Below are 13,593 nucleotides of genomic sequence, written 5' to 3'. Positions count from 1 at the left end.
CAAACACACACGCACACACATATATACGCATACACCCCTATCTCCCCATCTCTTTCTCAGCCTCCATCCTCCATCCTGTTGTGGGAGTGCGGGCTCTGTCACTTAAGACCTCAGCATCCGTGCTCCCTCATCACTATGTGCCGGCTATTGATGCAGAACACCAGGATAAGACGTCATATCCCGGCACTAGGCATCAATTGCCGGCACGTAGTGAGTAGGAAGCACGGAAGCCGTGGTCTGACAGACCTCGCGCTCCCTAATGTTGGGCCAGTTAAAGGGAGCTTGTGATCAGCGGGCACCCGATAAGCAGGGCTGGATGGGGAGATCCCAATCTTGCACCTGCCTCAGCACTCCCCTGAAGACTGTCCCAGGGGAGGCAGCCTCTCCACTCACCCCCTCCCCTAGAGATACGCTACTGTTTTAGGGACTTTGTGGTGAATCAAGAGCGTGGGGCCTCCAGAGCGTGGGTACTGTGTTGCAGTCCTGCAGTTAGGGGTTTCTAAATTTGGTGGGGGGCAAAAGGAATAATCAAGGAATTCCCCCCCACCCGTAGCGATGCCTATGCCTGGTATTCACAGGGCTAGCCCATTGAGCTCTACTTCTATCTACAGGAGGGAAGAATGGGTGTAGCAGTTATAGAAACAGAAAGTGACAGCATATTAGAACCATTCAGCCCATCTAGTCTGACCAACCTCTGAGTACTTTCCTTAGTCCCTAGCCTTATTCTTTATCTAGCCCAGCTTTATGCCTATCCCATGCGTCATTAAACTCATTCACTGTATTAACTTCTACCACCACCACTGGGAATCTATTCCGTGCATCCACTACACTTTCACTAAAGTAATATTTCCTGGTGTTACTTTTAAACCTTTGCCCCTCTAGCTAAAGACTATCTTGTTAACATCTTGTTAATAGTATTTCTTATTTTAAATAAACTCTCTTCCTAATGTTGATAATACCCCCTGTCACATCTTTCTTCCAGGCTATATATATGTTACTATGTTACTATGTTATAAAGGGGGGCATTTAATCTCATTTAGACTTTTAAGGGCCTGGGGAGGAGTAGGTTGGACCAAACACTATGGGTTAACATGAACTAGAATTGGTTCAAATTACTAAAATTTTATCTATATATACACTGATATTGTGCATTACAGACCCTTTGTTTTTGGCGAGGTCTTTGCAAATAGAATCATATAATGCAGATTAAAATATAATATTTTTGCACTTCATAAAACTGTAGCTGTCTCATTCTGATAACTATATATTTGTGTACATGAACACATTAAAACATTTGAAAAAATTATTTAATTTTTGGAGGTTGATATATTTCCTCCTTAGTCATTGTGATAATTTCCCTTTAAAATACTCTACAGTTGTCCTGCATTGTGCATCAGGCTTAAGTCACATGTTATTAGAGCAGATTGTACATATATGCGGAGCAAAGCTGTGTAAATGTGTCTGTGCTATGCAAACCAATATCTTTAGGATGGTGAAGGCAAAGTATAGTACATGTGTGGAGCAGAACAAAACAGTATGTGTTTGTGCGAAACGTGTTAGGTTGTTAAAATGTGGACCTTACTTAAGCATCCTAAAACAGAACATCTACACCTATAATTTCTACCTGTCCATTTGTATTTGTAACTCGAGGATTTCTCTTGCTTTTAGAAGAGCATTTTCAGAAGAAACCTCAGTGTTTGGGATTACCCCCTTTCCTTCCCATGCTAGTCCTGGGTCATCCATGGCAGAACGGGACGTGGGAATGCTAAGGTACAAATGGGTGTCATCCACGTGGTACGTCTGTGCAGGGTGGCAGCCTCCACTTGTCACTTCTCCGACCACTTGAGCCCGACCCAGTCTCTTCATTATATACACAAACTCCTCAGCTGCTCCTTCTGTCACCGAACTGGTAAGGATGACAACAGGTTTTTTTGACCCATAGGAAGAGCCTGCACAAAACAAATAGCATGTAATGGTTTAATATTCCTTACAGATTACAAATGGATTACTCAAGTAATTTTATAACATTTAGCAAATTTGCTAAAAATAGAAAAGAAAAAATGACATCCTAATGTCAATTACCCAATAGGTTTTCATACTTTTACCCAACAATCCATGTCCCTAGGACCCTTTTTATATATATGTCCAAGTAGAAATAGTCCTACATAAACTATATATAAATTATGTGAACTCAAAAATCTGAACTCTCAATTTTGGGACAAGGCCAACAAATAGTTCCAATCTAAGACTATGTCCTTTAACCCATTCAGTTTAGCCTTCGAATGCACCAAATACACACAGAAGATCTTTGGGGGAGCAATCATTGGCCTTGTAGGTTAATAGGTTGCCCAGGACCACTGTTTTATTTTTTTTTAATCTAATGATGTTGTTGTAGAGGGTGGAGAAGATTAACTTTCATGTCACTGCTGGAGGAGCAGGGCTGATTGGGGAGATTGTGATTTGCTGGCACTGAGCACATTGGTTGATTGTGTGTGTGTGTGTGTGTGTGCAACAGGGAAATTGCTCCCTGATATAGACTGAGGAGGGGAGGTCAGGCAACCTGCGTGACTCTCCAAGACGGGCTGCTTCAAGTACAGGCTGAAGCTTTACGTAGTAAGTGACCTGCATAGTCTTCACTGCCTCTCAGGATTTATATTCCCCTTAGTTTGCCCCCCTTTACCTCTAACTGCACCTTAAGTTAACTTTATTACATTTATTAAATTAACCCTCAGTCCCTCAGCATTAAATTCGGATCATGAATCGGGTCATTTCAATTCACTTCATTCACTTTTCGAACTTCCCATCCCAAGCAGGAAGGTGATTTAAGAGTTAAGGAGGCGGGGCTAGCTACACATAGGGATGGGGATGGGGCTTGCCTGAAAAGAACTGGCAGGGGAATTAGGTCCAAGGTAGGCAGTCCCAAGCAGTGAGTGGGCAGGGTTAAATGTTGTTCCACTGCCCGGAGATTAAAAACACTCACCTAGATGCCCGGTAATCTATCCTGATTTCTAGATCCTCTAGCTGCAATTTGGAGAGTTTCCAAGCATGCCTATATGGTTTTGATGATATGTCCTAAATAGTAGTTGCCTAATGTTTAGGAAACTCTTTCTGAAGAGAAAAGGTATAGATTATGCTGTTTTGCAAGGACATTTTGGGAGCAGAGTGTCTAAGAACCAGTAATCTAATGTGTTCTCATAACATGTATCCCTCCTGCTAAACCAACTTTTAGGTTGATGTAGGAAGGATGTGCGTTTAGGCCTAATGTAGGCCTATGCATACCTGACAATGTTTTTACCCTGAGTCTCAGGGGTTTCGCCTCATCTTAAGGGCCAGATTCTCAGGGTCACACTGTCTGGAACTGACTCCTTCCTATTCAACACTGATGTGATCATATCTAAGACACTCAGTGCTTTTGCCAACAATATGTTACGGTTGAAATCCTTGCTTGAATGCAGGTGACCCAATTAAGTTTATCATAAAATAATGACAAGTCAAGGTTTCAATGAGGACCACTGTTAGAGCCATTTGGTTAACACATTTGGTGAGTCACTGCAAATAATCTTCATGATGGACTTTTAAAGGGTTAATTTTCCAATAGTCTTAGGATCTGCTCATTTACAAAGTATGGGGCTATGGTTATGGCAGAACCGCCAGATGTGTAGAAAATCTCCCAAGAGATGCTACCCACAAGTGTGAAGAGATACAATTTCTTTTATTACACAAAGGTTTATTATTAATATTCCAACTTGCCTGCAACCTGAGGGAGACTCCACACATCTGTGAACGTGTTGGCTGTCCGATTGTACACTTTATCCAGCAGAACAGGTGCCCCTTCATCAAAAAAATACGAACAAAGAGCTGGGATAGAGGAAGTTGGTCCACCTATGTTAAATCTGTGAAGGAAGTTACAAATCATTCCGTATTTTGACGTTGTATGGCATCTATCCTTTCATATATGTTTCATGTATATCATATATATAAATCTTATTGTATCCTCTGCACTGTTTAAACTAACCTTTTGTATTCATCACCCAGGTGCTCTTAACAAATAGTATAACAAATACAAAATATAATCACTCACGATGTTTGGTAGAAAAATAAGTTGTGGTTTCTTCACACATCAGCGTTTCAGTCTCTCTTTGGCTTGATAAAAGTCTCCAGCGAAAGACTGAAACGTTCATGTGTGAATAAACCTCAACTTATTTTTCTACCAAACCCTGTGAGTGCTTATGCTTTGGATTCTTTATATACAGTATATCACAAAAGTGAGTACACCCCTCACATTTTTGTAAATATTTTTATTATATCTTTTCATGTGACAGCACTGAAGAAATTACACTCTTCTACAATATAAAGTAGTGAGTGTACAGCCTGTATACCAGTGTACATTTGATGTCACCTCAAAATAACTAAACACACAGCCATTAATGTCTAAACCTCTGCAACCAAAGTGAGTACAATGTCCAAATAGGGCCCAAAGTGTCAAGATTTTATGTGGCCATCATTATTTTCCAGCACTGCCTTAACCCTCTTGGGCAGGGAGTTCACCAGAGCTTCACAGGTTGCCACTGGAGTCCTCTTCCACTCCTCCATGAGGACCTCACCTGTTGTCTCTGTTAGTCAATTTGTTATGTTACATACTACTTGTTATGTCCTGTCTACCCATTGTACAGTGCTATGGAATGGTGCTATATAAAACAATAAATAATAATAATCACGGAGCTGGTGGATGTTAGAGACCTTGCACTCCCCCACCTTCCGCTTGAGGACGCTCCACAGATGCTCAATATGGTTTAGGTCTGGAGACAGAAGCTCTCAGCTTCTTTAGCAAGGCAGTGGTCGTCTTGGAGATATGTTTGGGGTCGTTATCTTGCTGTATTACTGCTCTGCGGCCCAGTCTCCGAAGGGAGGGGATCATGCTCTGCTTCAGTATGTCACAGTACATGTTGCCATTCATGGTTCCCTCAAATAACTGTAGCTCCCCAGTGACACTCCCACCACCATGCTTGACTGTAGGCAAGGCCCACTTTTCTTTGTACTCCTGGTTGCCGCAACATGCTTGACATCATCTGAACCAAATAAGTTTATCTTGGTCTCATCAGACCACATGACATGGTTCCAGTAATCCATGTCCTTAGTCTGCTTGTCTTCAGCAAACTGTTTGCAGGCTTTCTTGTGCATCATCTTTTAGAAGAGGCTTCCTTCTGTGACAACAGTCATGCAGACCAACTTGATGCAGTGTGCGGCATATGGTCTGAGCACTGACAGGCTGACCTCTCACCCCTTCAAAGTCTGCAGCAATGCCGGCAACACTCATAAGTCTATTTCCCAAAGCTGAGCACATGCACTCAACTTCTTTGGTCGACCATGGCGAGGCCTGTCCTGAGTGGAATCTGTTCTGTGAAACCGCTGTATGGGCTTGCCCATCGTGCTGCAGCTCAGTTTCAGGGTCTTGGCAATGTTCTTATAGCCTAGGCCATCTTTAAGATCCTGCGAGAGTTCTTTGCCATGAGGAGCCATGTTGAATTTCCAGTGACCAGTATGAGAGAGGGAGGGGCTGGAGAAGACCCAGCAGTCATGGTGCACATTGGCACCAATGACAAAGTGAGAGGGAGGCGGAGTGTCCTTAAAAATGATTTCAGGGACTTAGGTAGCAAGCTTAAGGCAAGGACCTCCAAGGTAGTATTTTCTGAAATATTACCTGTACCACGTGCCACACCAGAGAGGCAGCGGGAGATTAGGGAGCTAAACAAGTGGCTCAGAAGCTGGTGTAGGAAGGAGGGGTTTGGGTTCATGGAGAACTGGGCCGACTTCTCTGTCGGATACAGGCTCTACGGTAGGGACGGGCTGCACCTCAATGGGGAGGGTGCAGCTGTGCTTGGGGAGAAGATGGTCAGAAGGGTGGAGGAGTGTTTAAACTAGGGAAAGGGGGGGAGGGAAACTACAATATAGAAGGGGAAGATAGTGTAGATAGAGATCTGGGGCTTACAAATGTACCTGGGGGTGGAGCGGAGGGAGGGGTTAGAATAGTTAATAGGGATAGGCTTCATAGGGAAAAAAACCATACACCTCTAAATTGTATGCTTACTAATGCCAGAAGTCTGACCAATAAAACTGACGAACTGGAGTTAATAATGTCTGAAGAAAATTATGACATAGTGGGTATAACAGAGACATGGTTGGATGATAGCTATGACTGGGCGGTTAACATACAGGGGTATAGTCTATTCAGGAAGGATCGGAAAAAACGAAAAGGGGGAGGAGTTTGCCTTTATGTAAAGTCCAGCCTAAAGGCCACACTGCGGGAGAATATATGTGAGGGAAATGATAATGTGGAGTCATTATGGGTAGAAATATATGGAAAGAAAAATAATAAAATACTGATCGGGGTTTGCTATAAGCCACCAAATATAATGGAAGCAGCAGAAGATCAATTATTAAAGCAAATAAACAAGGCAGCTAATCACAATGAGGTGGTTATTATGGGGGACTTTAACTATCCCGACATAAACTGGGAAAGCGAGACCTGTGAATCTCATAAAGGAAACCGGTTTCTGACTATAAGTAAGGATAATTATCTGTCCCAAATGGTACAGGACCCGACCAGAGGGGGCGCCCTACTGGACTTAATATTAACCAACAGACCTGACAGAGTAACTAATGTGCAGGTCAGGGGACATCTAGGAAATAGTGATCACAATATGATGCATTATAACTTGTCCTTCAATAAGGGAACTCTTAGAGGAGCCACAAGAACTATGAACTTTAGGAGGGCAAAGTTTGATCAACTAAGAGAAGCCCTTAACACTGTAAATTGGGAAAATGTCCTCAAAAACAAGAGTACAGACACTCAATGGGAGATTTTTAAGAATATCTTAAATTCTCACTGTGAAAGGTACATACCGTATGGGAATAAAAGAGTCAGGAACAAGAGAAAACCAATGTGGATAAATAAAAATGTAAAGGGGGCAATAAATGGCAAAAAAAAGGCATTTAAGCTACTAAAACAGGAAGGCAGTGAGGAAGCACTAAAAAGCTATCGGGAAAAAAATAAAATATGTAAAAATCAGATAAAAGCAGCAAAATTGGAGACAGAAAGACTCATTGCCAAAGAGAGTAAAACAAACCCCAAAATGTTCTTTAACTATATAAATAGTAAAAAGGTTAAAAATGAAAGCGTTGGCCCCTTAAAAAGTAATGAGGGAGAAGTTATAGATGGGGATCAGGAAAAAGCTAATCTATTAAATATATTCTTCTCTGCTGTATTCACAGAGGAAAATGAAATGCCAGGTAATATACAGCAGGATGAGATAAATGCCTCAGTACATGTCGCCTGTCTAACGCAGGAAGAAGTGCAGTGCCGCCTAAAAAAAATCAAAATAGACAAATCACCAGGTCCAGATGGCATTCACCCCCGCGTTCTAAGGGAGTTAAGTAATGTAATAGACAGACCCCTATTTCTAATATTCAAGGACTCTATAGTGACAGGGTCTGTTCCCCAGGACTGGCGCATAGCAAATGTTGTGCCAATATTAAAAAAGGGGACAAAAAGTGACCCGGGGAATTATAGGCCTGTTAGTTTAACTTCTGTTGTGTGTAAACTGTTTGAGGGTTTCCTAAGAGATGCTATTTTGGAGTATCTCAATGAAAATAAATGTATGACTCCATATCAGCATGGGTTTACAAGGGATCGGTCCTGTCAAACTAACCTGATCAGCTTTTATGAGGAGGTGAGCTCAAGACTGGATCGGGGTGAATCGCTGGATGTCGTATATCTTGATTTTTCCAAAGCATTTGATACGGTGCCACATAAAAGGCTGGTACATAAAATGAGAATGCTTGGGCTGGGGGAGAATGTGTGTATGTGGGTAAGTAACTGGCTCAGTGATAGGAAACAGAGGGTGGTTATTAATGGTACATACTCTGAGTGGGTGACTGTTGCTAGTGGGGTACCACAGGGGTCAGTTTTGGGTCCTATTCTTTTTAATATATTTATTAATGACCTTGTAGAGGGATTGCATAGTAAAGTATCAATCTTTGCAGACGATACTAAGCTCTGTAACGTGGTTAACACAATAGAGGACAGCGCACGATTACAAATGGATCTGCATAGGTTGGAGGCTTGGGCTGGGATGTGGCAGATGAGGTTCAACACAGATAAATGTAAGGTTATGCACATGGGGAAGAAAAATCCAGGCTGGGAATATGTATTAAATGGGAAAACACTGGGGACGACTGACATGGAAAAGGACTTAGGAGTTTTAGTTAACAGTAAATTTACCTGTAGCGACCAGTGTCAGGCAGCTGCTGCTAAGGCAAATAAAATCATGGGGTGCATCAAAAGGGGCATAGATGCCCACGACAAGGAAATAATTCTACCACTGTACAAGTCACTAGTCAGACCACACATGGAATACTGTGTACAGTACTGGGCACCAGTGTACAAGAAAGATATAGTGGAGCTGGAGAGGGTTCAAAGACGGGCAACCAGAGTAATAAGGGGAATGGGAGGACTACAGTACCCAGAAAGATTATCAGAATTGGGGTTATTTAGTTTGGAAGAAAGACGGCTTAGGGGGGACTTAATAACTATGTATAAATATATAAGGGGGCAGTACAGAGATCACTCCCAGGACCTATTTATACCCAGGACTGTATCTATAACAAGGGGACATCCTCTACGGCTGGAGGAAAGAAGGTTTCTACACCAGCACAGACGGGGGTTCTTTACAGTAAGAGCGGTGAGGTTATGGAACTCTCTGCCAGAGGAAGTGGTGATGGTAAACTCAATAAAAGAGTTCAAACGGAGCCTGGACGTGTTTCTTGAAAGCAATAATATTACAAGTTATGGATATTAGATTAATAGGGACAGAACGTTGATCCAGGGATTTATTCTGATTGCCATATTTGGAGTCGGGAAGGAATTTTCCCCCTGGTATGGGGCAATTGGCATCTGCTTCATAAGGGTTTTTTGCCTTCCTCTGGATCAACACAGTAGGGACACAATATGTATATAGGTTGAACTTGATGGACTTTGGTCTTTTTTCAACCTTATGAACTATGTTACTATGTTACTATGTTACTATGAGAGAGTGTGAGAGTGATAACACCAAATTTAACACACCTGCTCCCCATTCACACCTCAGATCTTATAACACTAACGAGTCATATGACACTGGGGAGGGGAAATGGCTAATTGGGCACAATTTGGACATTTTTACTTAGGGGTGTACTCACTTTTGTTGCCATGGTTTAGACATTAATAGCTGTGTATTGAGTTATTTTGAGGGGACAGCAAATTTACAAAGTTATTCAGTGTTGTCACATGAAAAGATGTAATAAAGTATTTACAAAAATGTGAGGGGTGTACTTGTGAGATATATATATATATATATATATATATATATATATATGTTATCTGTTGACACTTTACCCTTTTTCCTAAACTGTCTTCATCAGGAACAGTATACACAATAGGAGTATTATGCCTAAAATATATTATGTAGCTTTACAGTGTTGTCTTGTGGCTGTTTTGAATATCTGCAGCTAAAAGCATCACATACCTATAACATTTTTACTCTTTCAGTGATACTATAGTGTACTTACATATATGTAATGTATAAGGCGCAGTAAGTCAGTGCTTAATTAAAACAAAATGAAAATACACCTCTTTGAGATTATAAAGGACTGGGAACAATCTGCAATGCATCTCACTTTATTTCCCTGTTAGCTGCAACTGTTCCAAATTATCTTCCGGCAAACACATACCTCATATCGATTATTAACCCATCTGTATTCACAACCTTTTTCCAGACATGCTCTACAAGAAGATCTGACACTTGGTTAAGAAGATCACATTCCGCAAACATGTCGAATCGCATATAACCAATGTTCTTTGGAAACACATCAGTGTGGAAGGAGAACTTTATAAGGTCCTCAAACATCTCTGGAGATGGGATCTAAAAATCAGACATGGTCACTAATATAAACCATTTAAATGTACATTTGATATTGAATTTGAGAATTACAGAAAATATGTGGATCCTATGTGTGATCATTAAATGTAGTAAAAGGGAGCTTGCTTGGTGGTATTTCTGTTCTAGTTCTTTTAGTGTAATATACACAATAAAACATCATACCAGCCATGAAAGATGTTATGAAAATATTAATTGAATGCAGATATACAAATAATTTGATTGATCATAATTGCAACTATTATATCAAGGAGTGGGAGTAGCAAAGTGCAAACTTATCCTATGATGAAAAAGAGAAAATTAGCATTATCTCACCTGCATGGGTACTATCCCTGGAATATATTCCTTAGAGTTCTCCGGTATGTATAAAGCCTTAAGGTGGACATCTCCAGAGAGAGTCAGAAGGTCATAATTTAGTTTGTCAGCCAACTCCACCTCAGATTTAATCATTTTGTAGTCTTTTTTCTCCACCAAAGAAAGGAGTCTGGAAGCTACATCTGCACCTGTTCCAGCAAATGCATAATTATCTGCAACAAGCTTACCAGCTGTTTGAATTACAGAAGGTATCTTGGAGCGCAGTTTGATTATATGTTCTGCAACATTCATTGCCTCAGTGGCTTGGATGGTAATGTGAGGCTCTACACCAGATACACTCCATATTTTGCCTGTCACAGAGCTGATTACCACTTGATTAGGGATTGAAACATAAAGATGGCTTTCCCCTACTCTGTACATACCCACAGACAATGAAACTCCACCTGTTGGCTCCCCAATTATGGTAGCCCTGTTTAAATCTTTCATAGACCTGGTAAATGCTTCAGCTGCAGACCCTGTCATGTGACTGGTGAGTACATAAATATCCTTAGTGGAACCATATCTTTGCCCAGCTACCACTGGCAGTGTCCATATCTCAGTACCTGTTGATGTGCTGCGGTCATATACCGTGTATAGGTGCTGGGTAGGTTCTGGATCAAAGAAGTATGAACAGAATATAGGTATAGCGGTTGAGTAGCCACCAGTGTTGAATCTCATATCAATAATCAAAGAAGTTGTGTTCACTAACTTATTCCAGACCAAACTGACTAGCTGTGGGCCAATAGTTTTAATGATTTCTGCTTCTGCCATCATGTCAAAGCGTAAGTATCCCACATTTCCTGAAAGGATTTCAATTTTAAACAGTGCATCAATTATGTAATTCAGCTCTTCAGGGGAAGGGATTTTTAGTGGCTTGTCCTCCATAACCTCTGGCTCTATGTCACTGTAGAAGACATGAAGCCTATGATCACCAGAGACCTCTTGCATGTCAGTTGTAAGCTGGGATGCAAGGGATTCAAGATCCACCACTGAACGATAACCACCTTCAGACCATTTACTCTGAAGTGCGCTACTGACTTTATTAGCCACCTCTGGAATGGCATAATGTACTTCAAGGAGTATACCAGTTCCCTCTACCAAGGCAAAAACCTCTGGGTGAAAGACAATAATTTCCTTAGCTTTGTCTAATGCTTCTTCTGCTAGGACAATAGCATCAGGAACTACTCCACCTCCCAGCCAGCAATCACCATTGTTATCTATGAAGTTAATTACTGGTACAGTAATAGTTAACTGGGTCCTTTCTAGATTAAATGATTTTGAATGCATGAGTGTTCCTGAAGTGATTTCACCAATAATGGTTGCTCTGCTCAGGGACTGCATGAGGTAAGCAAATTCTTCAGCTGCTGTGGCAGTTCTGTGGCTAGTTAGAATATACACTCCTCTTTTAGACCCATATGGTTTTCCAAGGAGTTCAGGAAGAGTAAAGAATTCTTTAGTTGTGTTAACCAGTCGGTCGTATGTGGTAAAGAGACGGACCCTGCTATCTGGTTCTTGAAAGTATGAAAGTAGCAGGGGGACAGCAGAAGACGGCCCTCCAGAATTGTAACGCAGGTCTATAATGAGGCTCTCTGTGCTTGTGATATGATCCCATACTTTGTTAACAATATAGGGACTTAATTTGTCAAGAATGGAGGCATCAGCAAACTCGTCCAAGCGCAAATAACCAATATTGCCTGGAAGGATATTTACTTTGAAGACAGTGTTAACCATAGCTTGGATGATGGACTCATCTTCTGGTAGGTTTTTAACCACAGGGAATTCTTCTGGAATGACAGGCGTGTCTAACTTATACCTTACAACCAATCGTGGGTCTTCTGTAACTGACTGAAGTTCATAATTGAGTTTGGAACACAGATCTTCTTCAGAAATAACTGATGAGTAGTCAATGTTGGAAAGGTGTTGTATCAATGATGGGATGCGGTCAGAGAAAGCGTAATAATTCTTAAGGATCTCAATTAGCTGCCCCAATACATTTGGAATTTGGAAGCGAACAAACAGGATGGCCACAGCTTTATTTAATGCATCCTCTGCGTTCACTATTACACAAGGAAAGACACCAGCCACCTCCCAGGTCTGGCCAGTTAAGGGGCTAATGGACCGAGACACAGGGACAGTAATAAAAAAGTCTGACTGTCCAATCTGCATTTTCTGGATATCAAGTGACCCACCTGCTGTTTTTTCTCCCACAATGATTGCCCTGTTCATATGCTTCAGGATATATGCAACATTCTCAGCTATGCCCTGGGTGTGCCTACTTGTGAGCACTAATACATCCTTATCCTTGCCATAACGCTCACCCAGCAGTGCAGGCAATGTTCTCAGTTCCATTGTGGTATTGGATGGACGATTATAAATGGTGTCAATGTGGATAATTGGTTCAGGCTCACACAGGTATGACACTACAAAAGGAATGCCTGAAACCTTCCCCTGGGTACTGTATCTTAGGTCCAGAATAAGTGCAGAACTTGTCATCAGCTTCTTCCATATATTGTTGACCAGAAAGGGACCAAGTTTTTGCACTACTTCTTGTCCAATAATGCAGTCAACCCTGAGGTAGCCAATGTTACCAGGCAGAAGTTCATACTTGATAGAATGGTCTACCAGGAATTCCAGTTCCTCTAGATTGGGGATTGTCTCTTTCTCTTTAGACACTACAGTGTCAGAAGGTTCATAAGAGACTACAAGACGTGGGTCATTTAAGGAACCTTGTACTCCAGCAGTGAAGACATTTGCTAAGGTGTAAGGGTCTGAGACGTGCAGAATCTCCCCACTTTTGATAGCTTGCTCTATAGTTTCCTGCATTCCAAACAAGTTCTCTGGGAAACAGTAATTATCCAATAATACTTTAGCCATGTCCAAAACCAACGAAGGCTGGGAAACTGGGTTGCTGCATGCATTGCAAAACAAAAAGATCAAAACCAGTGCTTGTAACCAGGTCGTCATGTTGAATACAGCCGCTCAGGGACTGCCACTGAGTTTGAATAAAAGCTAAGCACGCTGTAAAACTCTGTGCCTTGGATAATGAAGCATTAAACCAATGGCAAGGGACAGACAAAATCTTTTTTTATCTCTGCAAAACCTTTAATCGCATTAATGAAATGGTTTGCATCAGCATAAGGACACTGCAGTATGTGGTTATTCAACTGGAACATGATACAAGCAGCACTTTAACCATTTCACTCTATATGATGATTTATTATGGTGCCCTTAGGTCTGTGGGTCAGTGTTTTCTCTAGCACAGTCA

General features: G+C 41.4%; 1 protein-coding gene across 1 annotated transcript; it reads right to left on the bottom strand.

The window, feature by feature from the left end:
* Positions 1-1,620: 1,620 nt before the first annotated feature.
* Positions 1,621-13,292, bottom strand: LOC149278999 (retinol-binding protein 3-like). Its single transcript, XM_089501595.1, has 4 exons — positions 10,290-13,292; positions 9,769-9,959; positions 3,751-3,893; positions 1,621-1,949 (listed from the first exon to the last, which is right to left on the bottom strand). The coding sequence occupies exons 1-4, from the start codon at positions 13,290-13,292 to the stop codon at positions 1,621-1,623; spliced, it is 3,666 nt and encodes a 1,221-aa protein (XP_089357721.1).
* Positions 13,293-13,593: the final 301 nt, after the last annotated feature.

Source organism: Sceloporus occidentalis, unplaced genomic scaffold (assembly GCF_023333645.1).
Source record: "Sceloporus occidentalis isolate IW3139 unplaced genomic scaffold, rSceOcc1.0.p SCAF_176, whole genome shotgun sequence".
Classification (NCBI taxonomy): Eukaryota; Metazoa; Chordata; class Lepidosauria; order Squamata; family Phrynosomatidae; genus Sceloporus; species Sceloporus occidentalis.
The sequence above is the reverse complement of the archived record's forward strand: the minus strand, read 5'-3'. Positions and strand labels throughout refer to the sequence as shown.